The sequence below is a fragment of the Dinoponera quadriceps genome, unplaced genomic scaffold (assembly GCF_001313825.1).
Source record: "Dinoponera quadriceps isolate SergipeBrazil2010 unplaced genomic scaffold, ASM131382v1 scaffold717, whole genome shotgun sequence".
Lineage (NCBI taxonomy): Eukaryota > Metazoa > Arthropoda > Insecta > Hymenoptera > Formicidae > Dinoponera > Dinoponera quadriceps.
The window spans coordinates 2,685,822-2,711,978 of NW_014555639.1; the positions used below are offsets into that span (position 1 = coordinate 2,685,822).

Here is a 26,157-nt window from a genome sequence, read left to right on the forward strand (position 1 = left end):
CGATGGACGCGCGTAATTTTCTTTTTTCGGCCCGTCGGTCTTTGATAATCATTTCCAGTGCGCATTCGTCGCATCACGTATACCGACAGAGACATTCGTCGCGAATAACTGAAACGGTATCCTGATTAATATTCCCGCCGTCGTTCGGGTCAATCATTCTACTCTCTGCTGAGTGAGAGACGGGATGAAATAAAATCCAGAAATTCGGTTTATTCTGCTCGGGAACGCGGCAGCTTTATTAATCCAATAATGATCGTCGCGCCAGAGCGTTCTTCGCGAGCAGAATGAAGAGCGCCTGGTTGATTTCACGTTCTTCTACTCGTCGAGCCCGTCGTCGTCGTGGTCTCCGTCGCTGCCGATCGTTCGCGCGTTAATCTAATCGCACAAACGATGAGGCAAGGTAGGTAGGCGACACAATAAAAAAAAAAAAAAAAGAACAAAACAGCGTACCGTATGTGTGTATGTATGCATGTGACGGAACTGATAACATTCCTCCCTTTATTTTATAAATGTGGATCACGAACGGGCGCGTTTTTATTATAAAAATAAGATTACAAAATGTAATAGATTTGTATTTCTATATGCGTTGTTAATTGTAGCGCGTATACAAATGATATTAGATCTTATTGCGATGCGATTATTGCGTAATTCCGTGTCGTCATGGCGGGACGATCGGGAAAGTTTAATAAATCGTTTTTCCTGCTTTCGGCCCGAATGTTCTAGCCCTATCGTTATTATCTACCATTGGAGAAACCGCAGGTGAATTCGCTCATGCGCCTCTTGTAAATTCACGTTTCCAAAATCTTCAGCCCCGTGCGTGTGTGTGTACTTTCCGATTTAAAAGTTATGTATATACAAATACCACGTTTTAAATGTATCAAAAAGTTTGACACATGGCAAAAAAATGCTGTATACCCAATGTTCACGCTCGTCCTGCCACGAAGCTACGTGACGAGTCAACGAGTCTGAGCTGATTGTATGTGTGTAGCTTGGTGCGTACCGCATATACAACTGTTGGATGCTTGATACAACGCAAATTGTTTATCTTCTATTGAGCCGCCGGTATCTATACGATTGACATTATGTTACAATACATATCTCATCGAGATACTTATTTTCATACGATGACTTCGTGATATATCGCGTGCCAGTGTAGGAAGAAAATCGTGATCTCGATAGCTCGAGAAGTCACAATTTCGACACCTCGGAGAATCACTGGCGACTGTTACAAGAAGACTATAAAATCTTGCCCGCCAGAGCAGCAGCCTTAGAGAGCACGATTTGGATATCCATCGATGGGAAATTCTGGAATGCACCATTGCGACACCTCTTAGTCGTTTTCGCTTAAGAAAGGAAAAATCAGCTCGACGTACGTGCGCGCACACACGTTGTTGCATTTGCAAATTATACGTAATTATACGTATTGCCTCACCTGCAAAAGTTTGACGTTCGTAGCAAAATCGCCGGCCAGCAACTGGTCCCTCAGTAGCCTGAAAATGGAGCACATGTGCTGAGAGAATGACAAAAAAGACATCACTGATCGATGGGAGATGTCTCTACTCACAAGATCATGGCACAGCAGATATGTATGAGGAAGCTGAATCTATCCTCGTCAGCGAACAGAGAATCCCATATTCTCATGACATCCGGCAACGGGAATTCTTGTGAGAGAAGGAGCGTCAGCCATCTTGTTACAAGCGAAAAAATCATAACGATGGTGGTGATAACAAGAAATCAATGAGCGAGCTGCGTTCGCTTTGAACATTTTCATAGTGATAATCTCCTCCGGTCTTTATTTCGCTCGTCACACGTCCGAAAGGAGATAGAGTGATGCTTTCAACGCGAAAGCGTCCAAAGCACGAACGCACACTGAGAGAAAAATATTTGGTACTTGTAACTATAATCACCATAGCGAAGAAATTATAGTTAGGAGGACCGTTTTTCTACTACTATATTGTCAGCGACAATAACCTTACATGCATATTCCTACTACGCGATTTTTTGTCATTATTTGATTAATTACTATTTTTATAATTGAAACCACATATAAAGCCACCATAAAAAAAGTGTAGAGACCGAAAGTAACTATAATTTCTCTCAGTGCAGTCCTCAACGACGATTAATCATCGACATGCGATACCTGAAGCTATAATATTGTGGACACAGCTCCTGCTGATGCAGCCGCATCCAAACCTCGGGATCATTGGTCTTGACTTGATTGGTTAATTTACTCATCATCGAATTGATGCCAAATTCAGCCTCGTCCAACGTTTTTATGAAGAAATCGCGTATCTCGCCCATTAGATTGGTAAAACAGAAGAAAGTGTCAGCCTCGGCGTGTTCTGAAAAGTCAAGAGAATACGACAGGTCACACCATCGAAACATTGTTATTTCCACATCATCGTAACACGTACCTCTCCATGCCTGATCCGGATCGCAGGCGAACGCGTGATATATAGGTCCTACTATTTCGTTCATACCCTGTACGTAACCTTGGCCGGGATTTAACTTGGCGTATAAAAAGAGTATTCTCTCTAAGACCTCCCAATGCGCCTCGCCACCTTCGGCTAATGGCGCGTAATCCTCCGTGGCCTTTCTGACGGAGACCGCTATCTAAAAGATGAAGAGCAGACGTAACACGACGACGTAACAGAACGTATCCGCAAGATGACATGAAACTACCTTTCATGTACACACACTCTGTTTACAACGTGCAAGATATAGAAATAGAATGGAAACGACTATTCACAGAGAGAACACACTAGCTTAGTAGAACATATTACTCCACTTGCATCGTTTATAATACCTGCTGCTTTCCGCGTCAACACAAGGACAGAGGTAAACAAAGTCTAGTTAATAGATTTAACAGGAAATTGATGAGAGGTCTCTGATTGCTTATAGTCCATATTACCTTGGTCACTCCTAATCCCTTCCTCTCAACATTCGCGCTTTTCAGCACTGTATGTTGAACTCTGTGATGCAAACGTTGCTGACCATTAGCGCTCACTATCTTCTGACAAGGATAGTCAGTGCCTTGTTGGAAAAATGATATGTCTGGACACAGTCGCCTGTATACATCAAGTTTATTTCTTGTTCTTTACAGAATAACAGTCGACACAATTAGATACTCACCTGACATCTTTATCAATTTGTAGCAGAACTTCGTTATCCTTAAAGTATGTTTGCCACTTACTATCTGGATTTAAATTGAGAGGATGATCATGCAATGTCACGTCAACTCTTTCTTTGTCATCCGCATTGGATTCCCCAGGCATGACAATGAGATCTTCTGCAATGGACAGGCACGCAATATATACATTACTAGCGCCCGAATGATCCTTGTGTCATCACAAAGACCACATGTAATTCCATTCTCTCACCGATAAATGTATTGTACAACTCTCTCTTGCGGTTCAGAGTCTCCGACCAACTGGATCTGGTCGGCGGTAAGTAATTGAGCAACAACTTCCAGCACAAAGGCCTGAGACCACCTTCATCCGGTATGCCTGGGAGAGAAGGATATCGATTGTCAAAAGGAGCCGAGACGAAATCACGAGTGAAAATCATTAGAATTGTCGTAATCGGCTGATAAGGAGACAAAGTGAGGAGTGAATCATATGGCGGATACACACACCATGAAAACATATTTTACCAAGGCTGACCATGTCTATCTCATCCGTATTGAGAACATCATCGAACTCGTTCAATCTGCAAATATTCCGTATTATGAAAAGACGTGAATAAGACGGTCTCGGCTTGTCGCGAATTCGGTCGTCTTACCTCTTTCGCAGAATGCTCATTTTCTTCGCGCGTGGAACATGTGACACAGAGCGGGGATCCAGCACGGCCGGGGATCTATTCGGATTTACTGTAGCCCCTTATCAGCATTCGGTAGGCGTGAGCGGGCAGGCGCGGGCGTACGTACGAACGTCAAACGATATTCCTTTTTTCATTATTGACAGTGACCTGTCAGATCGGCAGGCGTAGCGGCCGTCATCGCGTTCGAACCGTTTGCCGTAAACCAGCTGTAGCACAGGGTTGTCCACCCGACACTAAGAATTCTCGATACTTTCCTTTCGGTGCCTCTCGATATTTCGGCATCGATACTCCGTCGAGCGATGCAAGAGACGCTTCTTCACGGCGGCGTACGTCGCGGGGAACAAGTCAGTCGGACAGGCTCGAATACTCGCGATATTATTGACTGATACAGGTGTTGACTATCTGTCAAACAATAGCTGTGAAAATACATGCATTCGCTCGGTACGCCTGTCTGTAATCGAGTGATGCGCACACGAGAAACTGGTGAGTGGTTGCTCGATATTTTCAGACATTGCGTTGAATTTGCATGTACGAGTGGCGAGAAATACGAGGGGTATTGTTATTTTAATTTGTATATATATATATATATATATTACACAGAATGATATTTCAAAGTTCTAATGTTGTAATGAGCGGATGACGTTTGGCGTATTTGTAAACGTCGTATGGCATCTTAACCTATAAATTGCGGTATTGTTCATGTTTCACGTTGAATCACTTGAATATAATGCGTCCGTTTCTCTTTCAGTTTATCAGGGTTGCTAAAATGCCATTCAAGTTTCACTTGAAGAAGAGCAGGCAGTACAATGTCGTATCCAAGAATCAGTATGTGATCTGTGTCGAGCTGTTAGATAGCTCATCTATAGAATGCACGCTCAGCATTGATAGCAGTGGACAAGAATGCCTGAACAATGTAACACAGCGTATAGGATTGGGGCAACCAGAGTTTTTTGGTTTACGTTACATCTGCTGCCATGGTACACCATCTTTGAGATGGATAGACATGGACAAACCTCTGAAGAAGCAACTGGAAAAAGACGCCAAGAGCTTCACGCTTTATTTAAGGGTTATGCACTATATCACAGACATCCAATTCATTCAGGACGACATAACAAGGTATATGATATTGGCTTCAGAAATACAAATCTTGAGACAACTACAGTCTAATTTCATACATTTGTACTTGATTATTTCTCTTCTTCTTAGGCTTCATTACTATCTTCAATTGAAGAATGACGTATTGGAGGAGAAAATACATTGTAACTCAAGGCAGGCTTGTTTATTAGTGGGCTATTCTATGCAGGCTGAATTTGGAGATTATAGCACAGAGAAACACACGATCGATTATTTCAAGCAGTGTGTCTTCTTTGCAAATGTAAAATTGATTTTTACAATTAGATTAGTCCAATTAGAAAATGTCACATGACCTGTATTCTGTATTTAGGATGTAATTAAGACAGAACCGGGCGGGCAAGATTCTCTCTTACATACAGCAATATGTCAGTACAAGAGTCTCGCTAATGTCGCACAAAGTACTGCGGAGGAACTGTATATCTCATCTGTTATGCAACTAGAAGGATACGGCAACGAAACGTTCACTGCCAAGGTAAATATACTATACTACACGTTCATTCAATCGTTCCATGTTTCTGTTGTTTTGTCATGTTACAATCAAGCCATATACGTTTCAGGATAGCAGTAATAACAAAGTTATTCTCGGGATCTCTGTTAATGGAATAATGGTGGCCTATTCTAGCACACAAACCACACAATTTTACAGGTTATTTCTCTTTTGTGTGCGCTTACGTGCTAAAAAAAAACACTGTGACGTGTTTGAGATAAATGGACAATTGTGTGTCTTGCAGATGGAGGGACATCAGCAATGTCATAAATCACAAAAAGACATTCAGAATAGAGTGTCAGTTGGAAGGCGAAGAAGCTAAACAATTTGTATTTACCGAGTCGCGCGATGCAAAATACATATGGCGATTATGTATAGCACAACATACATTTTACATGCAGTATCAGGAACGCCGTCCACTAGAAAGATCTAATGGCTACTTCGTGCGTAACATGTGCAAATATAAAAAGTGACTGTTGCTTGTCAACCTTATGTTACCGTAAGCATCGATGTAATTTCAGGATAACGAGACAAACGATCCCGGTGAGCAAGCGATATCCGTAAATCTGGACAATCGGACCGTGGACAATCACACGCGATGGACAAGTTACAACGATCTCTCGACGTCACCGTACCCAGCCGTCGTGTCTGTCTCGTCGACGGATATAAATAATTTACGCGCATTATTACCGTCGTACAGACCGGCGCCTGATTACGAAACCGCGATACAAATGAAGTACAAGAATGGTGGAAACCCTCCACAGCCTTATTATGCGAATCAGTCTGCGATTGTCGGCTCTGACATTTCGTGCCTTCTTGGTAATGTTGTCAATCACAACAGGTACTGAATTTCATGAGATTTCTCTTGACGAATTTATCTGAAAATGTCATCAAGAGTTATAGTATTTATATACTTTTTTTTTTTTGTTAACACGTGTCGTGATGTATTTATGTAATATATATACATAAGATTTAGACAGTTAATGATTGATAATATACGAAATGAGATATTCTAGCAGTACTAATCAGGATTGTTTTGTGTGTGTGTGTGTGTGTGTGTGTGTGCGCGCGCGCGCGCGCATAAATTTACAAGCAACAGTTTCGTCTTCCTGTAAAAGATATCGCATGTTATCTATTGCAAATGATCTGACAAAAAATCACGAATTAAGTCAAAGCTGTTGTTACAACATATTGTATATTTATACATATGTGATTTTTATAATCTGCTACATATCTTGTATATATACAGGTAATACACATTATTTACACGATCGTTATACTGATGAATAATCAAAAATATATATCTCTCATAAAGTATAGAGGACAATCCTCCATATAACAATTTAAATACATATTTTACAAAAATGGCAAGTCATATATTAAGGATATTTGGCAGACTATATTAATACCATAACATGGTATTTTTTCATGCATCCTTATGATAATTTTCCGCAGCTGCTGCCGCAATTGCACGTATTAAAGCTGCCGGTTCAGGCTTTTCTGCAGTTGCGTGTACATCGAAACCGAAATTAATCAATGCATCTCTTGTCACAGGACCTATAGCTACTGCTATTATGTCTCTGACGGTATAAGAATTTTTTTCAAGCTGTGCCGCAATATATTCCACTGTGGATGGACTGAAGAAAACGAATATGCTAGAAGATTTTTTGAGTATTTCTACTAAATCCCGCCCTAGGGACTCGCTCTCTAATGTTTTGTAAACCACAAGCTTGTGTGTTAAAACCCCGTTGTTACCGAGAATAGACGCCATAGTCTCACGTGCAATCTCACTGCATGGGTAGAGCAACACTTTCGAGTCGTCTTTTACATTGAGAATAATTTTTTCCGCCAATCGCTTGGAATTACCAGATTGGCTGCCTGTGCAATGTTGCAAATTAAGCTGACTTTGAGCTACAGATTCTGTTGCAGGCCCCACACAATATGCAGGTAGTTCTTCCCAGTGGCGCAGAATGTTCGTATCTTCATTAACGGCTAGTGCGATAGCTTCAACCGTACGAGGACTGGTTAATATCAGACCTGTAGTATAAATTCGCAAGATGTAGATATGCAATAAATAAAAATAGAATTTTGCGCACGACTGATATATTACCACTATACTCATCTGCTCTTGACAGGCACGCTCGCAATTCGGAAATATTTACAAATTCGAATTGCAGAGTTTGCAAGCACTCGCAAGTGTAACCGGCGGATTCCAGCGTTTCCACATACGCTTTTTGAGTATCATTCTTTTCGGACAAACCTCTACACAATACTACCACTTTGGCATTCTCAGCCATCGCATAAATAAAAATGGTCTATTGTACTTTAAATTGTACGGACACACCGTGAGAGATCGTTAATGTACTCGCGTTATTGCAACAGTGATATTATCAGTTTTCCTGATACGTCGAGAAAAAGGGAGAATAAAACGGTTGAAGAATAAAATCCTTGAGAGGAATGTGATTAAAAGCTTAGTAGTCACTAGACATTATCATCACTTATAATTTAATCTTGCCTAACCTAACTTATCCGAGATTTGATAGAAGAAAATAAACCGCATTGGAACGGCGATAAGACATACGATGACGACACAATCGAAATACATACAAAAATCGTTCATTCCTTTCAGCTGAATCAGCTGCACTTGTTCAAAAAATTTATATATACATTGAAGCGTACGTATGAGATTCTTAGGCTTAAGTGTGTACACATTTTCTGAACTGGTGCAACCAGTTCAGCTAAAAAGAATAGACCAAAAATTTCGGCTCATTTAATAGCTCTTAACCTATAATTTCGAAATTGAGGAAGACTGCCATCTGTAAGGTCTTTTGTAATTATTGTTTATTTTTGCAATCTAATGATATTGTTACCTTTACAAATATTGAAATCGGTCGATTGAATCTTTTTGCCTATTTTTGAAAACTGAACCTTTTATTTTATAAATATCTATTTACTTATTGATTATATATTTACATCTTTATCAATATTTAACATTATGTTTTTAATTTTAAATTATAAGTAAATTATGCATTATCGAGCTTTAAATTCAAATTTTGCGCGCGCTGACAATTCCAGCACTTATTCTTGGGATGCGTTTCAATATTCATTGCCAGTGTTAAAAATCTATAACATACGTAACATAAACTATAGGTTTTCTGGTAGTAAATTTTAGGGCACAGCCTTGAAATATTTGCGCATATAGGTCTGTTTTTTTTTTTCACTACATTAAAACTGCATTAGAACTGCACTGGACTGAACTGAACCGCACTGGGAAAGACTAGGTAATGAAGAGGTCTGTTCGTTTTCGCTGCACCGCCGAAACGCCAGAGTGTAGTAAACAACATGGCGCATCACATGACATTATTTGATTCTTCTGACGAAGAGAATTTTGTTGTAATGCAACCACTATTACAACCCATTGTAGGTGAAAATGATGAATGTAACATGAAACTAAATATAGCAAGTTTATTAATAATTTATAATATTATATACCCTACCGATCATACATTTAAATAAATTACTAAATATAAAATAAATATAAATATAAAATCATAAAGATATCTTGACGTCTTAAATTCATCCTTGTGGTATGTTTGAGCATTTCTGCTGTGTATGCGTGTGTGATGGTATAATATTAACAATTTTTATAAATGAAATAAAGAAGATGTTTCACACATTTCAATATAATGCAAGCTACATACCTGATAGAGACTTTTCGTATAAATTTCCGTTACGCTTGCATGCACTTCCAAGCTACACTTTCATGCACTGCACTGACCACACTACCTCCTGACTCAGTGCAACAGTTCATTGAACTGCCTGCACTACATGCTGTTGCACTGCGAAAACGAACAGCGTTGATGACGTCATGATGACGTCATTCTCGATAAAAAGAACGCTTTAGTGTAAACTCCTTGCACTGGTGTGCACTAGTGCAGAAAGTATTTCGAGAAAAAAACAGACCTTATGTTCGCAACTATTCGTATACGCAATTTGCGAGTGATATCCAATAAGCGTGCTGCTTTTATGGTAAAGCAGTTTCGCTGATTCACTTCCTCAAGCCGCTGTTTGAAAGTACACTTTTGTGGACATTTTCTGCACCAGTATGGCAGATTCACAGATTAAAAGGGCAAATTTAATAAAGGGTTGGCAATCTCGACTCTATATCGTCGATGTATAATCTTAATTTCGGGAGAAATGCCTCGACCATTGTACCGAACCAAACTTATTTTGGGAAAGAATTCAATATATTAAATATTATTCATAAAAGAGGATAAACAATTTGTTAAATTTGTCAGAAGTAGAATGTGGTTTTGTCCGTGTGTTGGACTTTCATTTACTGGACATTACATGTCCGTTTCTCATCATGATTGATATGACACTTTGTAAGTGTAAATGTTTTTACAAATTACGATTGACATTATCCATACAGCACTGTTCAAAAGATACCCTAGAGCCGTCCCAGAGATAGGAAACATCTTTGGGACGTCTCTAAGATATCTTCTGAACATTTGTGTTATATGGATACTTGGTAATATAAAAATATTCCCTGTAAATTACACATCCGTTTTAGTTTTGGCAAAATAATATTGGTTTCGCCAATAGTTTGGAATATCTGCATTTCTCTTCTCAATACTTTGCTTTATCCCTGCGATGTTTACGCACGCATGTTTATATATGCATCATATACGATAGTTTCAGAAAGCTATTTTTAACGAACTTGTAAATTTCTCTGTTTTTCTCAATGAATGCATTTCCCCCTTTCTTTATGCGACTTAACGGAGGATAAATAATTTATCCAGGTGGAATTTTGTATTACAGCATTAGAAATGAAAAAAAAGCGATGTGTCTTGATTTGAAGCGCAATGTTGAATAATCAGAAGATGGGAGATCATGACGAAGTAGCAGCTTCTGATGAAACATTTAAAGGAATCAATGAATGTTCTATTAAGATCGAGCAGCCGATTGATCGAGACAAGGAAGAAACCAATGTGAAATATTTTGACTTTAATCTGGAAGTCAACGATTTTCTTGAGACAAAGTTGGAGGATAAAATGGAGCTACGTAGAAGCAAGCGGATCAAGAAATTACCAAGTACCAAACCGCAGTCTCAGGGCTCTCAGGTGTTCACGCTACAGTCCATCACAGCTGAACAAAATTTCGGCTCTAAATATCGCCCGATAAGACCAAAACCTTACACAACCACTGACTCTTATCAACATGTCAGATCCATCGAAAGTAAAACCAGGGATATCACAACGATAAAGAAAAAAAATAACGATAGGAAAAAGATTGGAATTCCGAACATATCGGTCGGCACAAATCGGCGTAAAGCTAAAAGTCCGAACAAACCAATCCATCGCCATAGTGTCGAATTGTTTTTCAATAAGATGGCACAGACTGTGTTAAAATTACCGGAGGATATACAAGCAGAGATTAAGATGGAGATCTGTAAGCTTGTTACCAAGGCGGAGATTGAATTCTATGAATCACAGGGACGGTAAAAGACTGATTAAAAATGGTCGGATAAACTGATAATCAGTTGGTTTCAATAAGTTTGTAACTTTCATACTCGCTTTAATACAGTACATAAAACAGAGTTATATGGTATAATTTGCGATTATGCCGATAGAGCGGATAATGATTCGATAATGTAGAGCTAAATTATTGAACATGAATATTTTTCCAGAATGTTTTTCATGGTTTATTTTTAATGAGAAACGAGAAGAATATCTTTTGTGAAACACAGAAACGCTCACGTTAAATCATTAATTACATTTTTATGTATAACATGGAATGATGCTCTATGTGTGCTTTTACATCTTTTTAAATCTTGAACATAAGTTGCATTGTTGAACATGATTCTAACTGTTACTATGCTAGCATTAGGAATGTAGTATAAGGGACTTGTGTATATTGACGAAAAATGTAAGAAGTATACGTTTATTATAGTCGCACGTATAATCGACGAGATATATTAGGTCATATTAGTTTTCGAGTCTCGGTTGATTTTTGAAATGTGATTTAAATTTGTAAAAAAAAATAACGCAAATATGCACAAGTGAAGGTAGGTATGCTTAAGGAAAACAAATATAATAGATGTTACAATATTATCAATGTTTGTTGTTTACTTGAATGTGCGATATAATATTGCAAATAAATTACAAAACAGACCAATAAATTAATTTATCGAAAAATCTATTGGCGTGCACAGCAATTATCACAATTATCTCTTCTGGAACTTTTGGGTTGTGTGACTTAATTAAATCATAGTCTTACGCGAATATGTGATAAATAATTAAAGAATTAGCGTATATTAAGTACCTGCAAAACAAAGAAATCCGAAATGCGCACAACGTTCCCAAAAAAATCAGTCTACACCTAAAGCTTGTGAAAAAATATATATGAGCTTAATATTAAAAAAATAAAAAGAAAGTAAGATAAAATGCTACCTCTCACACATACACAGCCTCGCGAATTTTCCTCGATTTTTATGACAAAAAGACATATTGTAAATTTCACTATCAATAGTTACATGAACACTGTGGATTTTTACATTACGCGTATATAATTTGACTTGTGGGAACTAAAGCCGAGTAAAACAATGAAACGGTGATCTCCTCGTGAGGTCTAAATTATAGAATATGTGAGTAGTAGACTGAAAAAAAGTGATTTGTATAAACTAATAAGGAAACCCGCGCATATTACACAGTGTCATGGTGTTCCTCTGCGATTTTCACGCGTTTCGATCATGTTGTAGTCCAGTTCGAAAGAGACACGTATTTTTTTATAAATATCGTAGCTTCTCAGAAAGTGATACACACTTTTGAAAACAGTCGGTCTCTATATTTCTGTGAAAATATATTTGAAACAGTGCGAAACGTCTTAAACAGTTTTACTGTTCTTGAAAAAATACTAGACTTGAAGTTTTATGGTTTCAAAGAGTGAGAGATATACTTTACAATGATCTTTCTAGGTTTCTTTTGGAAAGATCTTTTGCCAATACATTATTTTTGAAAATACTCCCATCAAGTAATAGTCTTAAAATTTTAAAACTTCTTTATGACCAAAGTAAAAATTATTTCACGTCAATTATATGTATTAATACTATATTACGGAATATTATAGCTGGAAACATTCCATACGAATATCTATACGCATCTATTCGTACGTAACTTTATACGATACTTTCAACCCGCAATTTCTCTCAATATGAAATCGCAAACCAACTTGCGATCAAGCAGGTGTATTGAGAGTAGTAGCAACAAATCAATGTCTCATTGATTCAGATCACAACATAATCTACACACGTGAAAATTGAAAGAGGCACTGTTGCGGGCTTCCTCTTGGTAAGAATAAAATACTAAAATGCTAAAAATCTATCAAGCCACAAACACGTTGGACGAGTACAATCGCGTTCGTAATCACGCACGCAAGCGCGAAATTTCGACAAAACAACTGATCCTCCTTCTCGATTTGAGATACGAATGTAACAACATAATGAAAAGCCACGGTGAAGAATATTTCAAATTGATCGATATCGATGTACACACTATCCTATAAAACGATAGCCACGTACGTGCCATCGTACTTATCAGCGAGTCACCGATTCAAACCGAGATTAGGTTGCGCACTTTCTTCTTTCGTGTTTATTACAGATATATTATGACAAGCGCATTAAAGGTAGCATATCCATTTATAATGCATGTAATACAAACTATCAATCCCAAATACGTCACGATGTCTATCTAAATGACTAATGGCTCGTGCACATACAATATATTATATATAATTGCTGTTAATGTCTACTGAAGTATCAAAGCGTGACGCCGTATTCTCTTTCTCTGCATTCTCATACCTTTGCCGATATATCGTTATATACGGTGTACGGAGTATGTCTCTTGGAATTTCTGACTGCGAGCGCTACGCCTACTTAGTAGAATGCATTCGAACTTTCCTTTTCTTCTTTTTCACGCAATGTCGTTCTCTGTTCTTCTTTGTTCTTTTTTTTTCCTCGCAATGATCCGATTGCGCAAAGAGAATTATACAAATGAGGGGAAATACGAATCGCCGAGAGTATGTTCACCTAATATAAAATCGCACGATCGCGTGATATCGTGCTATCGATCTCCGTATTTTGTCTTCTTGGCAAACGCATTTGTGCTCTTCTAACGAGTCTGTGTCCATGTCCAAGCATAATATTCATAAAACTTGCGTTTTCGTGAGTAAAGTGTAAAATGCGAAAGCACGTGTTCCTTGTAAGGGTGAGAGACGAATCGAAGATAAGCATTTTTAACGATGGAACCGTCCGACGAGCTCGGAGATTCGAAAAACAACGTGTGTGTGTGTGTGTGTGTATATGTATGTGAACGTACGAAAAATTCCAAGATTAACGTCGCGAAGCTTCTTTTCGTTTGCATCACTACCGCCTCGTAATTCGTATCCCATGCTTGTTACTTTTTTTTCGTTTTTTTTTTCTCCAAGTATGTTTATAAGGAAATGCAATAACGATGAAGGTAAAAGACACTAAAGGCGCAAAAGCCTTATCTTCTCTTCGACACTGTAGACGCAGAAGCATTATACGGTAATCGTTTATTCCTCTTTCTCGGCCTTCTCGATGTCCTGCTTCTCCTCGCCCTCCACGGGTACGCCGCCCTCGAATTTCGGGCCCGGTGTTTCGTCGCCCTCCAGAACGATCTCTTCTGGGTCAGGAGCGCGCGGCAGGAAGTCTTCGTCCGGATACATAGACTTGAAGATACTCTTGGCCTAGAAGCGGAAAAACGATTGTACAAAGTTATCTAAGCGGTGATACTTCGTCCCAGGCACACGTACAAGCAAAAACCATTAAGCTACAGGCGCTTATACAGAAAGGAAAAAAATAATAAATATTTAGGAAATGATTGGTCAATTTTATTTTAATAAAACGACATACCTGATTCACCGCAAAGTCGAAATCCAGTTCAAGATCCGGTCCAGAGCACAAGTGAATGTTATTCGGCGCCGAGTCGTTTAATTTAATGTCGCTCGCAGGTAAATTCAGATACAGGGACCACAACACTTGAGGTGTCGGGTATTCTGTCTCTTCCTTCTCTTGATTATCACCATCCTAATATAATTATTCGAGAGAATATTTGATGTAGAATAGAAAGTTTTTAGTTTCGATTAAATTTCGAGAGGGACGTTTCGTTACCTGAAGATGTCGTTTATCGGGAGATACCGTTTGGGTATGAGAATCAGAATAGCTACGTGCGGCATTGGGATCAAACGGTTCAGCTCTCAGGAACTTATTTACGACATACGCTAAATCATCTTTCGCGTTCTTGGTACGTTTGCATGTCATATGAACCATAACTGAGGAAAAAGAACAATAGGGACATTCGACTTAACCGACAGCCGACATATACAGGATGTTTCTTAACTGACGCTCATTAATTATATAATGTCATCAATTGGTAAAAATCAAATAAAAAACTACCAGATAATTTTATTCAGCAATGCTTAATAAAGCACCAATCATTGAATAAAATCCAGCTAATCGGGCGCCGTTTGAGATGCATTTATTTTATAATAATGCATTTATTTAATAATTGCTACTCTACAAAGCGTTGCAGGAAAAAATCTGTCAAGATTGTTTTCGACTTTTATATATAATAAAATACAATGTTATATATATATATATATATATATATATAAAGAAACATCCTGTACTTGTACGAATGTTATACATACATAATCCTTGGGGACAAGCATTGGTGGATGGTCCCAATTCGATAATAGTAACAGGTTCCTGGCCTGTTTCTTCCGGCGGATAGTACAAAAGTGTTAGACTTTCTTTCTCGCCTTGCATAATTGATCTGTAGAGATGAAGCAGTTCTTCCAATAACATGACACAAAATAACATTGATCGTCATTTGAGCCGTCGACGAAACGTCGGTGCAATACCTGTCGGTGATGAAAATTCCGCGCGAAATTTGATTCTCTCCTTCGGAGGCTACGATTTCCGGTGGCAGGTGTCCCTGCCCTACGACTAAATGCTCCAAAGCCAATCTTTGTTTGCCAGTGATAATAGCTTTGCATTTATCCCCATTGACTACCACACCGTCCAGTTGCCTCTTTAAGCAATAAACTCCGCCGAAGACTGCGCATAATCTACAGAGGGAAAAGAAAACAAAAGTAATACGGGGACGGTTATTTTTAGGAAAACGCATAGGACTCCTACGAGTACTTCGTACCGGCAAAAGCATTGAGGCAGTTCACCGCTTCCGTACATAGGCCATAAGAAGGGCGTATTACCATAACGTCCAAGACTATTCAGGAAATGCTTCGTGCGATTAACGCCATCCCTGCACGATGTTTTGTCCGTTGCCATTGCGATGGCTTGCACAACGTAATGCTGCACTATAGGCGTGAGACTTTTCGTATTAAGATACTCTAAGAACGTTTTATCACGAAAACCTGAAGATGAAAATTGTACGTGTGATCATTGATCCCGAGCCGGTCAGTTATCGCTATGTTGCGCCACATACCATCGAATTCTGGACTGTCGGCACCTTGTTCCATGCAAGATGTCAGAAGCTGCATCAGCATTCTCTTCTCCACCACGCTAACGGTTTTGTTGGCGAACACATCGGCTCGTGAGCAAGGGACTTGCGTGAGTTTACCGTCCATGTACGTGGCAACTCTAGATACCGCGCGAAATTCGGCGTAACGCGCAATATTGCTGGAAATCAGTAGTTCCACTAACTCGCCACGGGCGAATAACAGCTGTAATGAAAACGATCACGTCAAGGATACGCGTGCAAAAGAATGGGCGAGTATGTATCTGCAAGCACAGCGAGCTCACTTTAGGTGCCAGATCGATGTTAAATCTTCTATATTCCTTTTTTATACGGTCTATGCTCCACTGTTTCACATTCTCTTTCTTGTCAGCCTTGTCCTGATCAGTCTTTTCCGCACCCTCGATGGCGCTGCTATCCCCAGAACTTTCAGTCTGGGTGTCTTTCGAGGAAACGACGGGTAAATCCGCCTCGCTGTATGCAGAGATAAACCAATCAGAACGGAGCGCAAAATAATTTCTGACTTTGTCGAACACAGTTAATACACATCTCATTCCTTACTTGGAAATGTACCAAGTTTCTCCAATGTTCTCGACAGTGGAATATTGATCGCTAGCCTTCAGAAATTTCTCACCATCCTCTAAGTCAACATTTGTATTTCTAGTATTGTTCTTAGCCGTTTTTAGATCTTCTATCCATTTTTGCAATCCATCAAAATTAAACGTAGCCCAAAGACCTCCGTAATATTCATTGCTAGATAGAAATAAGTAGAATTTTTATAAAACGGTCTATCATAAATCCCATTTCATTTTCTTGGAAAATATTTAACATTTCTAATCACAAGTACACTGATCAGTATATTAATGCAGTGATATCATATGCAGTATATATGCAATATTATATCATACAATTCTGACATTTTCTACTATTTAATAAAATGTGATATAAATGCATAGATTAAGTTTATATGGCAAACTAAAGACAATTTAATAAATCTATAATTTAGGTTTATATGATCACTATATGAAGTGGATTTGACCATATGTATATATATATATATATATATATATATATACACACACATACATATATATATATGTATATATATAATTATAATTTTTACATATAAACAGTTATATATAACAATTATATGATAGGATGTTTATAATATTTAAACAATATGTAATGCCAATAGTTATCGAAAATAGATCAGAAATGATCGAGTCAGCTTGATATCACTTATGCGAATTCAGATGTTACAGGTGTAACTAAACCGACTTTTCAGTTTCTCTGCCATGTAAGAGACAGTCTGTGAGGATGTGTCAGTTACATATGGGACCGCATCTGATTAAATGGCATGCCAGTGCAGGAAGTAGGAGAAAGTCGGGCCGGCCGGGCACCTGGGGTATTACCTGTCCAGGTGCAGAACCTTCTTGCCGATCCTGCTTGCCGCAGCAGCGACGATGGACTCGGTCATACCTGTCGGGAATCATGATCAGCAAGCATTGTCGGATTACTGGCGAGAAATCGGCGCGGTCAAGCACGACGCGCGGCATCGTTCTGATAAAAATCAATACCTGTGCCTACGACGACCACATCGTACTCGGTCGGCAGATCGTCCTCCATGGCTGTCTCCTCCCCCAGCTGTCTCTTTCTTGGTCTCACGGATTCACGGCGAAGTAGCGCGCTCGCGAAAGTATAATTACACACCAGTCGTGCGACGTCGCGATCAATTCCAGGCCGATCAATTCATCTTCCTCAACTTCCGCGGATTACCAGTGTCGAAATTCGCGTAAAAGTCGGGCCCCACCCCGAGCACAAGCTTTCACTCCGGCTCTCGTGCGCACGGGCCTTCACCCCTTTTTGTTCAGAGTTTGACAGAACACAGTGTAACACGCCACGCAGAGACGAGACGACCGCCTGCTCGGCCAGGCCGCTTGGCGCCATCTGCCGGTGTCGCGGCAGCCTCAGTTAGACCCGTTATGCGATCGGACTCGTTCTCTTCGGTTAGTCCAAAGTCTCCGCTACTAGTTGTCGTATGTTCTATTGTTTCCATCAGTCTTCATTTATTGGCTGCTACCATAGAGATATAAGAATAGAGGGAACAAGAGATATATGCTACCTGTAAGTGGAAGTGATAGAGGTCAAGAGAGAGATGGATGCCGAGTGTCCTATCTGTCTCTTTCTAGTCGAGCGCTGTGATTGGTTGTTACAATGAGCCGCCAAGACGACCACGCGACGTCAGGAGGGGAGAAAGCAGACTAAAACTTCGTTTTGTAAATATGCGTGCACATGTGTGTAGAATTAAAATTCGTTAAATATTTGAACGTTAACAAAATAATAATTGGACGCGATTTGTTTAAAAATGAGGCATTGTTTGAAATGCAAGGCGGAGTCTTATCCTGGATATAACCGCAGTTTTCACTCGTAAGAAAGTACAAATACGTAACCTCAAATAATTATATGTTATTTTTTCCTACATTAAAAAAAATATGTAAATGTTGTAGGCTACTGAAGGATGTAGATATAAGGCGTAAATGGTTGAATATACTTCAACTACCTTTGTATTTTGAAGTGAAAACAGCATATATTTGCAGTGATCATTTTAGCAATGACAGTTTCTTTGAATTGGATGGAGAAAAATGTATAGCTATATCGTCGTTGGCGCGGCAGCCAATCCCAGCGCGTGACTAGAAAGAGACAGATAGGACACTCGGCATCCATCTCTCTCTTTGTCTCTATGACTTCCACTTACAGGCTTGTTCTCTCTATTCTTACATCTCTATGGCTGCTACATTGATAGCTATCGTATAAAAACGTAAAAAATCACATTATATTGTACTATTGTGCGGTTATCTAAACAAATAAAAGATTTTTTTATAAACAACTGTTTCGTATCAACGAGTATTTCATTTACAGCGATGAATACTACAGGTAACAATGGTCAAGTATGGTCAAATCTTGGTGTTTTAAAATATATTAAAAATTATTATCCAATATTGTAGCAAACAAATGTCCCTTCATGGAGGAATGTTATAGGAGAAATCTGATTCACTTTAATGAAATGTCACATCCTTATTGTAAGCACCTGCCTGTATTCTTCGATCACAGAATCTGGCTTGTACAGTTTATGAGTTTTATTTTGTTTTCAGTGGAGAAATTATTAGCAAATCAGCTGGATGATATGGTAGTAATGCCAGAGGTTCTTATTTTTGCACTTCATGATTGTTCTCAATCGCTGAATCATTTGAAAATATTGCAAATGATTCTTAAAAAGGAGGACGAAAAGGAAGATAATTCTATATTAATAACAAATAATCAACTTTTCAAAGCAGTCGTTATTAAATAATAATAAATATTTGCAAGAAACAGCAGACATAAGAAAACTGTGGTACAGAAGAGACAAAATAAGCTTAAGCAGAAGGATGGACGTAGAAGCTCTATTCAAAGCTTTGAACAATAAAGAGCAGGAGGATTCAGAAAATATCAAAGTTAATAGAAAAAGTTGGAGGTTTAGTCATGCGGAAGACGAATATAATGGATGAAACATTATCTTCATAGATAAGAAAGAGAAAAAAATTACATTTGTTCTATAGCTGGCTTTGTAAAAATAAAAGAGATATGTATATATGAGAGTATATATATGAGAGATAAATGTAAGAGATAAAATAGAATGTAGCAATTATATTAAGGAGAAATAGTGAGTTACATTTGACACACGTAGTGAGTTACCATTAAATGTCAAAGCCATTCTGCAGGTAGTGAATAAAGTGAAAATACTTCCAAAGGAGCATCTATCATGGATACACATCAAGCTTGCAGTTCTGCAAAGTCCAAAAAGGAAGCTCAGCAGGAAATTATGCAAATAATGAGAAATTCCGGACGTGATATTGTGGAACCAGGAACATTTGCTTCAAAATACGCCCTCTCAGCTCCTTACCACATATTTTTCACAAGAGTTGAGGAATCAAGAGAAACTTACAGTCAAAACTTCTCCATAACTTTTCCTGAGATTCTTGATAGAAGTTTTGGGGAGATAGTCAACAGTCTTCATCTGAATTGTAAAGTAGATGTCAAATGGCTACATGAGCAATATGTGTTGGCTGATCAATGTACTGATATGATGATTCTGTGTGGTAATAGAGTGGATGAGGAAGAAATAGATAATATCATTGTGAAGCATGTGGATATGCCATCTGAATTTGGCAAGCATCATACTAAAATGATGATTTTGCAATACAAGGATAACAGGATCAAGATAGTTATCTCGACTGCTAATTTGCACTTTGATGACTGGGAGAATAGGACACAAGGGTACGTCCAAAATTGAGAATAATTCCAACGAATTTTTCTTTATTTTTATCTGTTAATTTGTCAATTGTAATTGTTAATAGCTCAATTTTGAGAATCTGTTGAGAATCGGTTGAGTTTATGGCTAAATTTATTTCAATTTTATCCACAAATTACAGACTGTGGATTTCGCCTCATTTACCTCCACTGCCGACATCTGCGAAATCTACTGATGGAGATTCACCGACGAATTTCAAGAGAGACTTCTTGCAATATCTGAACAAATATCAGGGTTCCGACTGGGACTTTTTAAAGCAGTGGGTGAAAGTAGTGGAGAAGGCGAATTTTTCCGCCATAAATGTATTTCTTCTTACGAGCACTCCTGGGTCTTATACAAATATCGAAGCTAACCTTTGGGGATACAAGAAATTAGAGCGGCTCCTGTCTTGGCACGTTACGCTGCCGCCGGATGCGTCGCAGTGGCCCATAATCGCGCAAAGTTCCAGCGTAGGCAGTTTTGGTAAACAATACGATAACTGGTTGTTGAAAGTAATCAAGTCTATGTCATGCGATACCACGCAGGATCTCAGAGATCAACCAGAGTTCCAGTTTATTTATCCGTCGGTAGATAATTACGAGAAGAGTTTCGATTTTCGAAATTCGACCTGCTGCTTATGTTACAGCATGGAGGTATATTCCAAACAGCCGTGGCTAGAATCGTACTTATAGTAAGCTTCTTATTCTTATAAAAGATTCGAGGAAGTTACTTTTTAACAGTAACTCGTTATTCATTGAAAGAAAGCTTTGGAATTATTTCTACGTTATTTCTGTACAATTTTATGATTATATCCAGCCAGTGGAAGGCGACGAGAACAGGACGAGACAAAGCGATGCCTCATGTGAAATCTTACACCAGGGTATCACCCGATTTGAAAAGTATTCCTTGGTTCGTGCTGACCAGCGCGAATCTCAGCAAAGGCGCATGGGGATGCCAGTGGAACAAATATTACATAACGAGGAATTACGAGGTCGGCGTTGTGTTCCTACCAAAGTTCGTCGTGAGTATCGTCATTGTCGTACAGCTCGATGAACAACTTGCTAATATCGTTACTCATTCAAATGTAGCGAGCGTGTTAATGTCAATCTTATTACTAATATTATTATTATCACTTATTGTTACGTTTGTATTTGTATTCAGACCGGGACAATGATGTTCACGATTTCCGAGGATAAGGGTTCGGACATTCCGATATTTCCGATTCCATACGATCTTCCATTGTGTAAATACGACTCGAGCGACGATCCTTTTATCACACGAGAGGAATGATTTACATTATTAAGGAATGATGGTGATTTTCCAGCCGACGCAGCTGTATCGAGAAAAAATGTACAAATTGTTTTTTGAAACCAAGTGTACTATATGTATTATTGCATTTTTTAAGGTATTGGGAAACAGAATAAACGTCAGTATTTGTATTGCAAATTTAAATTTCTTTTTTTTTTTTTTTTTTTTTNGTATAACAGAAATATATAGTAATCATCAACAGCAAATTATTTGGATCTTTATGCATCCTACCCATGAGTTAGTCGAAAAAAATGAAAAAAGGAAATTAATTTTAATAGACTTATACAGAGTAAAGGTGAGGAAAAGAGAAGAGGAAATTTCAGAGAGAGAATTCTTATATAATATGTGACTTTTTTCCGTTTCGATATCGCGTCAACTTTATTCGTGACTTTCGCGCGGCGAAAGTTTGCGGTAGCCAATCAACGTGTAGTTTTTCTGTAAACACTAGAAGTTTATTGGTTACTGTGCGAACTTCCGCCGCGCTGCAAGCGTTATCGCGTCCTGTCTGCAGGAAATATTAGACTCATTATACCGTTCGACTCGTTGCTTTTATTAATCCCAAAGTTACCGCTACGAGCTATCATCTGCTCGTTATTTTCATCAATCTTTGTATCAGTGAGATTAGGGTTCTAACATATTTTCGTATATTTAGAGAAAAGAATGCGGTCGTGAAATTTATCATCGTGTTGGTTATGTTACATTGGACAACTGTCGTATAAAACATTAACAAAATTATATCATTTGTGGCGCTATTATCCAGATACATATTTTCTTTGTAAACATTAATATTTTATTTTTAGTGATGAATACTGCAGGTAACAATGGTCAAGAATGTTATGTATGTCAAATTTTTTGATTTTGGAATACGTTAAAAATCATTGTTTAATGTTGCAGTGAAGAAACTTTGCCCTTTTAAAGAAAAATGTTACAGAAAAAATCCAATTCACTTTAGTGAAATGTCACATCCTCATTGTAAGTTTGCATTCCTTGATCATTGGTTCTGGCTCATGCAATGAGGATTTAGACCTGTTATTTTACTTTTAGTGGAGGCATTATTGGCAAATCAGCTGGATGGCATGATAGAAATTCCAGAAGTTCTTAATTTCACATGTGATGATCGTTCACAATTGCTGGATCAGTTGAAAGTATTGCAAATGGTTCTTAGAAAGGAAAGAGAAAAAAATGGAGACAATTCTACGCCAATAACAAGTAGTCAACTTTCCAAAGCACAATCCTCATTAAGTAGCAAAGAAAGTTTACAAGAAAAAGTAGTCAAACATAAGGAAGGTATGGCACAGAAGAGACAAGATAAGCTTAAGCAGATGGATGCAGAAGCTCAAGCTCTGTCTAGAGCTTTGAGCTCTCATGAAGAACGTGAGAATTCAGACGATACCAAGGTTAGTAAAAGAGGAGTTAGGAATTGGAGTTTTAAATTATGAAAGATGGATATAATGAGTGTAACATTATCTTCATAGACAAAAAAGAGAAGTTACAGTTCAGTTACAGCTGGTTCTGTAACGAAGAAAATGAAAGAGATCAAAATAGAGAGTAGCGCTCACACTAAGAAAAGCCAACAGATCATTGGTGACTCTCAGAGCAGTTCCACGAGCAGGGAACAAAGTAAAAGTAGTAGCAAAGGAACATCTATCATGGACATGTATCAGGCTTGTGAAACTGAAAAATCCAGAAAAGAAGTTCGAGAGGAAGCTATACGAAGGATGAGACAGTCCGGATACGATGTATCTATCGTGGATCCAGGAGAATTTGCAATAAAATACGCCCTTTCAGCACCTTACCATGTATTTTTCACAAGAGTTGAGAAATCAAAGGCAACTTACAGCCAACAATTCTCCGTAACATTTCCCGAGATTCTTGACAGAAGTCTCGGAGAGATAGTCAACAGCCTTCATCTGAATTTCATGGTGGACGTTGGATGGCTGTGTTTGCAATATCTGCTCGCTGCCCAACGTCCTGACATGATGATTCTGTATGGTGATAGAGTAGATACAGAAAATGTAAGTCGCAATATCACCATGATACATGTGGATATGCCGAATCCGTTTGGATGTCATCATACTAAAATCATGATCTTGCGATACAAAGACGACGGGATCAGAGTGGTCGTCTCCACGGCTAATTTGTATACTCAGGACTGGGAGAATAGGACACAAGGGTCTGTCAAATTAGTCATTGATCTAATAATAACCTTTAAATGTTATTTGAATTTTCCTTAACACTTTGATGATAGCTGTCACGTATACGTTACCTTTCTATCGGCGGTTGTCGCCTTATGAAGAAATATTTGTCGATAATAATAGTCTATAATTGTTGCGTTACGGAGGTTACGTAATGGTCAATTTACGCGCAATGCAAATTTACGAATTATATAATAATGCAATTCATGCGAATTTATGTTTAAAGAGATGTTTGTAGATACGGTCTAAGCAAGATTTCAAAGTTCGCCGATATGAGGCAAATATTTTCCTACGACTTGTGCGGCCGTTAAAGTGTTGGGTGTCATTCATTATGTTTAATATGCGATTTGTCCAACTCCGAGAGTTTGTTGAATACCCGTTGATATTTTTGCCGATGGCATGATATATACGGTTGAAACTATTTTGCTATTATGCCCCAATCAGACTGTGGGTTTCGCCTCATCTACCTCCACTGCCGGAATCAGCGGATTCCACCGACGGGGAGTCACCGACGAATTTCAAGAAGGACTTTGAGCGGTATCTGAGCAAATACCGGAATTCGGCTTTAACGGAATGGATATGGGCAGTGAGAAAGGCGGATTTTTCCGCCGTGAACGTGTTTTTCGTCGCCTCTGTGCCAGGAACTCACTCGAACTTCGAAATTGATTCTTGGGGACACAGGAAATTGGCGCAGATACTATCGCGTCACGCCACCCTGCCGCCGGACGCGCCGCAGTGGTCTCTAATTGCGCAGTGTTCCAGCATAGGCAGTCTCGGTCCGAATTACGAAAGCTGGTTGTCGAAGGAGATCATTCCGTCTATGTCGCGGGAGACCACACAGGGTTTAAAGAGCCACCCGAAGTTCCAGTTTATTTACCCGTCGGTGGAGAATTACAAGCGAAGCTTCGATTTCCAAACTTTGTCCTCTTGCTTGCCTTACAGCTTGAAAATGCATTCCAAACAACAGTGGATAGAATCGTACTTATAGTAAGCTTCGTTTGTTTCTTATAACGGGATTGAGAAAGTTACTCTCTTTAAGGTTGGGTATTTAATAGATCTTGCAATAGGTCTTGAATCTTTTGCTCCAAGCGTTATATTATAATTTCTAGCAAAAAGCATTTCCAAATGTGGTGATGCCTAAGATTTAAGCGTCATTACGATTATTTCGTGGCAGCGTGTTTTGTCAGAAATTACGTTACATTATATATTGTTTAGAGCAAAAGGCTAAAGGCTTGTCAAACCTATTATAGATTTGGGCTATGACTCTATCAAAAAGTTGTTGATGACGTAAAAGTAATTTGTAATGGTGTTGGTTGTAATGGTTACAAGTAACGTTATTTCCCAATCCCGTTTCTTAAATTTATATTTTGGAGGCGACACGGTTTCTACGGTCACACTTTCATGATTGTCCAGCCAGTGGAAGTCGACACGAATAGAACGGGACCGAGCGATACCTCATATTAAATCTTACATGAGAATCTCGCCCGACTTGAAAAGCATTCCTTGGTTCGTGCTGACCAGCGCGAATCTCAGCAAAGCCGCATGGGGAGTCCAGCGAAGCAACTATTACATAACGAATTACGAGGCCGGCGTTGTGTTCCTACCAAAGTTCATCGTGAGTGTCATTATTGTCGACATTATGTCGACGAGTATGTTACCGCTTGACAATCGATGAATAACTATTATATTGACGGCTTAATGTCGCTTATTTATGCAAATGTAGCGAACACATTAATGTCAGCCTTGCTGTTGTTATTATTCTCATCATTACTTCAAACACGTTTATATTTTGTATTCAGACCGGGACGACGACGTTTCCGATCGAGGACGAGGAGGATCCGGCCGTTCCGATATTTCGGATTCCATACGATCTTCCATTGTGCCGATACGACTCGGCCGACAGTCCTTTTGTCAACGAGTTTTTCAGCACTCACAGCTAAGTGGCGATTTTTCAGTTGCCGATGCAACCAGTGCTATTCAAGTTTCTTCCCGAATGTGGCACAGTATTTTTACATGATAAAAGGCTTCGTGGAAAACTCGTGAATAAATTCTCATCCATTTGTATTCGCCCGTATGTGTCACTTTGTTGTTCCTCTGCAGCGTTAGACAACAATAAACGTTTGCATTCGCGTTGCAAATCGGAATCCCGCTCTTGAGAGAGATATTCAACAGAAGTGAGTGTGTGGTGTGTTTGACAACAATGCAAATTACTCGGGCTTTGAATATTCTGTTTATGAGTCAATCACAAAAATAAAAGAAAAAAAATCGAAAAGAACACACAGACACACCCACCCACACAAAGAAAGGTAATGAAGCGGAAATGTCAGCGGG

At 38.8% G+C, this 26,157-nt stretch overlaps 7 protein-coding genes across 12 annotated transcripts; 4 read left to right on the forward strand and 3 right to left on the reverse strand.

Moving 5' to 3' along the window:
* Positions 1-516: 516 nt before the first annotated feature.
* On the reverse strand, positions 517-3,865 carry LOC106745064 (TBC1 domain family member 13). Of its 2 annotated transcripts, XM_014620325.1 has the most exons (11): positions 3,781-3,865; positions 3,635-3,708; positions 3,381-3,506; positions 3,133-3,289; positions 2,912-3,068; positions 2,807-2,809; positions 2,415-2,613; positions 2,141-2,342; positions 1,565-1,687; positions 1,433-1,490; positions 517-1,305 (listed from the first exon to the last, which is right to left on the reverse strand). In XM_014620325.1, exons 1-11 carry the CDS (start codon positions 3,798-3,800, stop codon positions 1,237-1,239), a joined length of 1,188 nt encoding a protein of 395 aa, XP_014475811.1. In that variant the 5' UTR covers positions 3,801-3,865; the 3' UTR covers positions 517-1,236. The 2 variants fall into 2 exon arrangements, with proteins under 2 accessions (XP_014475811.1, XP_014475812.1); XM_014620326.1 differs by lacking the exon at positions 2,807-2,809.
* A 345-nt stretch (positions 3,866-4,210) lies between these two features.
* LOC106745063 (tyrosine-protein phosphatase non-receptor type 14) lies at positions 4,211-6,311 on the forward strand. 2 transcript variants are annotated; one of them, XM_014620324.1, is made up of 7 exons: positions 4,211-4,302; positions 4,568-4,935; positions 5,026-5,194; positions 5,264-5,425; positions 5,511-5,599; positions 5,685-5,883; positions 5,962-6,311. In XM_014620324.1, the coding sequence occupies exons 2-7, from the start codon at positions 4,586-4,588 to the stop codon at positions 6,286-6,288; spliced, it is 1,296 nt and encodes a 431-aa protein (XP_014475810.1). In that variant the 5' UTR covers positions 4,211-4,302; positions 4,568-4,585; the 3' UTR covers positions 6,289-6,311. The 2 variants fall into 2 exon arrangements, with proteins under 2 accessions (XP_014475810.1, XP_014475808.1); XM_014620322.1 differs by having other exon boundaries at positions 4,288-4,372.
* LOC106745065 (uroporphyrinogen-III synthase) lies at positions 6,239-8,228 on the reverse strand. Of its 3 annotated transcripts, none has more exons than XM_014620329.1 (3): positions 7,551-8,228; positions 7,196-7,477; positions 6,239-6,318 (listed from the first exon to the last, which is right to left on the reverse strand). In XM_014620329.1, exons 1-3 carry the CDS (start codon positions 7,735-7,737, stop codon positions 6,269-6,271), a joined length of 519 nt encoding a protein of 172 aa, XP_014475815.1. In that variant the 5' UTR covers positions 7,738-8,228; the 3' UTR covers positions 6,239-6,268. The 3 variants fall into 3 exon arrangements, with proteins under 3 accessions (XP_014475815.1, XP_014475813.1, XP_014475814.1); XM_014620328.1 differs by lacking the exon at positions 6,239-6,318 and adding an exon at positions 6,922-7,077 and having other exon boundaries at positions 7,551-8,226; XM_014620327.1 differs by lacking the exon at positions 6,239-6,318 and having other exon boundaries at positions 6,344-7,477; positions 7,551-8,221.
* A 1,192-nt stretch (positions 8,229-9,420) lies between these two features.
* Positions 9,421-11,553, forward strand: LOC106744999. 2 transcript variants are annotated; one of them, XM_014620193.1, is made up of 2 exons: positions 9,421-9,825; positions 10,262-11,553. In XM_014620193.1, the coding sequence occupies exon 2, from the start codon at positions 10,306-10,308 to the stop codon at positions 10,942-10,944; it is 639 nt and encodes a 212-aa protein (XP_014475679.1). In that variant the 5' UTR covers positions 9,421-9,825; positions 10,262-10,305; the 3' UTR covers positions 10,945-11,553. The 2 variants fall into 2 exon arrangements, with proteins under 2 accessions (XP_014475679.1, XP_014475680.1); XM_014620194.1 differs by lacking the exon at positions 9,421-9,825 and adding an exon at positions 9,894-9,971.
* A 1,521-nt stretch (positions 11,554-13,074) lies between these two features.
* On the reverse strand, positions 13,075-17,918 carry LOC106744996 (rab proteins geranylgeranyltransferase component A 1). The gene is made up of 11 exons (XM_014620190.1): positions 17,574-17,918; positions 17,409-17,475; positions 16,558-16,749; positions 16,284-16,470; positions 15,967-16,204; positions 15,673-15,895; positions 15,383-15,589; positions 15,170-15,294; positions 14,631-14,791; positions 14,373-14,546; positions 13,075-14,206 (listed from the first exon to the last, which is right to left on the reverse strand). Exons 1-11 carry the CDS (start codon positions 17,620-17,622, stop codon positions 14,033-14,035), a joined length of 1,797 nt encoding a protein of 598 aa, XP_014475676.1. The 5' UTR covers positions 17,623-17,918; the 3' UTR covers positions 13,075-14,032.
* Positions 17,919-18,685: 767 nt separating this feature from the next.
* Positions 18,686-21,783, forward strand: LOC106744997 (probable tyrosyl-DNA phosphodiesterase). Its single transcript, XM_014620191.1, has 6 exons — positions 18,686-18,930; positions 19,002-19,076; positions 19,149-20,310; positions 20,466-21,014; positions 21,140-21,344; positions 21,485-21,783. The coding sequence occupies exons 3-6, from the start codon at positions 19,796-19,798 to the stop codon at positions 21,611-21,613; spliced, it is 1,398 nt and encodes a 465-aa protein (XP_014475677.1). The 5' UTR covers positions 18,686-18,930; positions 19,002-19,076; positions 19,149-19,795; the 3' UTR covers positions 21,614-21,783.
* A 329-nt stretch (positions 21,784-22,112) lies between these two features.
* Positions 22,113-25,890, forward strand: LOC106744995 (probable tyrosyl-DNA phosphodiesterase). The gene is made up of 7 exons (XM_014620189.1): positions 22,113-22,446; positions 22,526-22,603; positions 22,676-23,028; positions 23,107-23,804; positions 24,271-24,813; positions 25,240-25,441; positions 25,626-25,890. Exons 1-7 carry the CDS (start codon positions 22,434-22,436, stop codon positions 25,764-25,766), a joined length of 2,028 nt encoding a protein of 675 aa, XP_014475675.1. The 5' UTR covers positions 22,113-22,433; the 3' UTR covers positions 25,767-25,890.
* Positions 25,891-26,157: the final 267 nt, after the last annotated feature.

Coding starts and splice junctions, on each gene's coding strand:
- LOC106744996 (XM_014620190.1), bottom strand. CDS start 17,622: ATGGAGGACGATCTGCCGACCGAGTACGATGTGGTCGTCGTAGGCACA. Junction 15,896..15,966: donor CGACAGTCCAGAATTCGATG/GTATGTGGCGCA, acceptor TTTCATCTTCAG/GTTTTCGTGATAAAACGTTC. Junction 14,792..15,169: donor TGCTTGTCCCCAAGGATTAT/GTATGTATAACA, acceptor CTTTTTCCTCAG/TTATGGTTCATATGACATGC.
- LOC106745063 (XM_014620322.1), top strand. CDS start 4,346: ATGTACGAGTGGCGAGAAATACGAGGG. Junction 4,936..5,025: donor ATTCAGGACGACATAACAAG/GTATATGATATT, acceptor TCTTCTTCTTAG/GCTTCATTACTATCTTCAAT. Junction 5,426..5,510: donor ACGAAACGTTCACTGCCAAG/GTAAATATACTA, acceptor TATACGTTTCAG/GATAGCAGTAATAACAAAGT.
- LOC106744999 (XM_014620193.1), top strand. CDS start 10,306: ATGTTGAATAATCAGAAGATGGGAGATCATGACGAAGTAGCAGCTTCT.
- LOC106745065 (XM_014620327.1), bottom strand. CDS start 7,737: ATGGCTGAGAATGCCAAAGTGGTAGTATTGTGTAGAGGTTTGTCCGAA. Junction 7,478..7,550: donor AAGAGCAGATGAGTATAGTG/GTAATATATCAG, acceptor TTTATACTACAG/GTCTGATATTAACCAGTCCT.
- LOC106744997 (XM_014620191.1), top strand. CDS start 19,796: ATGGATACACATCAAGCTTGCAGTTCTGCAAAGTCCAAAAAGGAAGCT. Junction 20,311..20,465: donor TGGGAGAATAGGACACAAGG/GTACGTCCAAAA, acceptor CACAAATTACAG/ACTGTGGATTTCGCCTCATT. Junction 21,015..21,139: donor TGGCTAGAATCGTACTTATA/GTAAGCTTCTTA, acceptor GATTATATCCAG/CCAGTGGAAGGCGACGAGAA.
- LOC106744995 (XM_014620189.1), top strand. Junction 23,029..23,106: donor AGAATTCAGACGATACCAAG/GTTAGTAAAAGA, acceptor TTATCTTCATAG/ACAAAAAAGAGAAGTTACAG. Junction 25,442..25,625: donor TGTTCCTACCAAAGTTCATC/GTGAGTGTCATT, acceptor TTTTGTATTCAG/ACCGGGACGACGACGTTTCC.
- LOC106745064 (XM_014620325.1), bottom strand. CDS start 3,800: ATGAGCATTCTGCGAAAGAG. Junction 3,709..3,780: donor ATGAGCATTCTGCGAAAGAG/GTAAGACGACCG, acceptor GAATATTTGCAG/ATTGAACGAGTTCGATGATG. Junction 3,507..3,634: donor TGGTAAAATATGTTTTCATG/GTGTGTGTATCC, acceptor CTTCTCTCCCAG/GCATACCGGATGAAGGTGGT.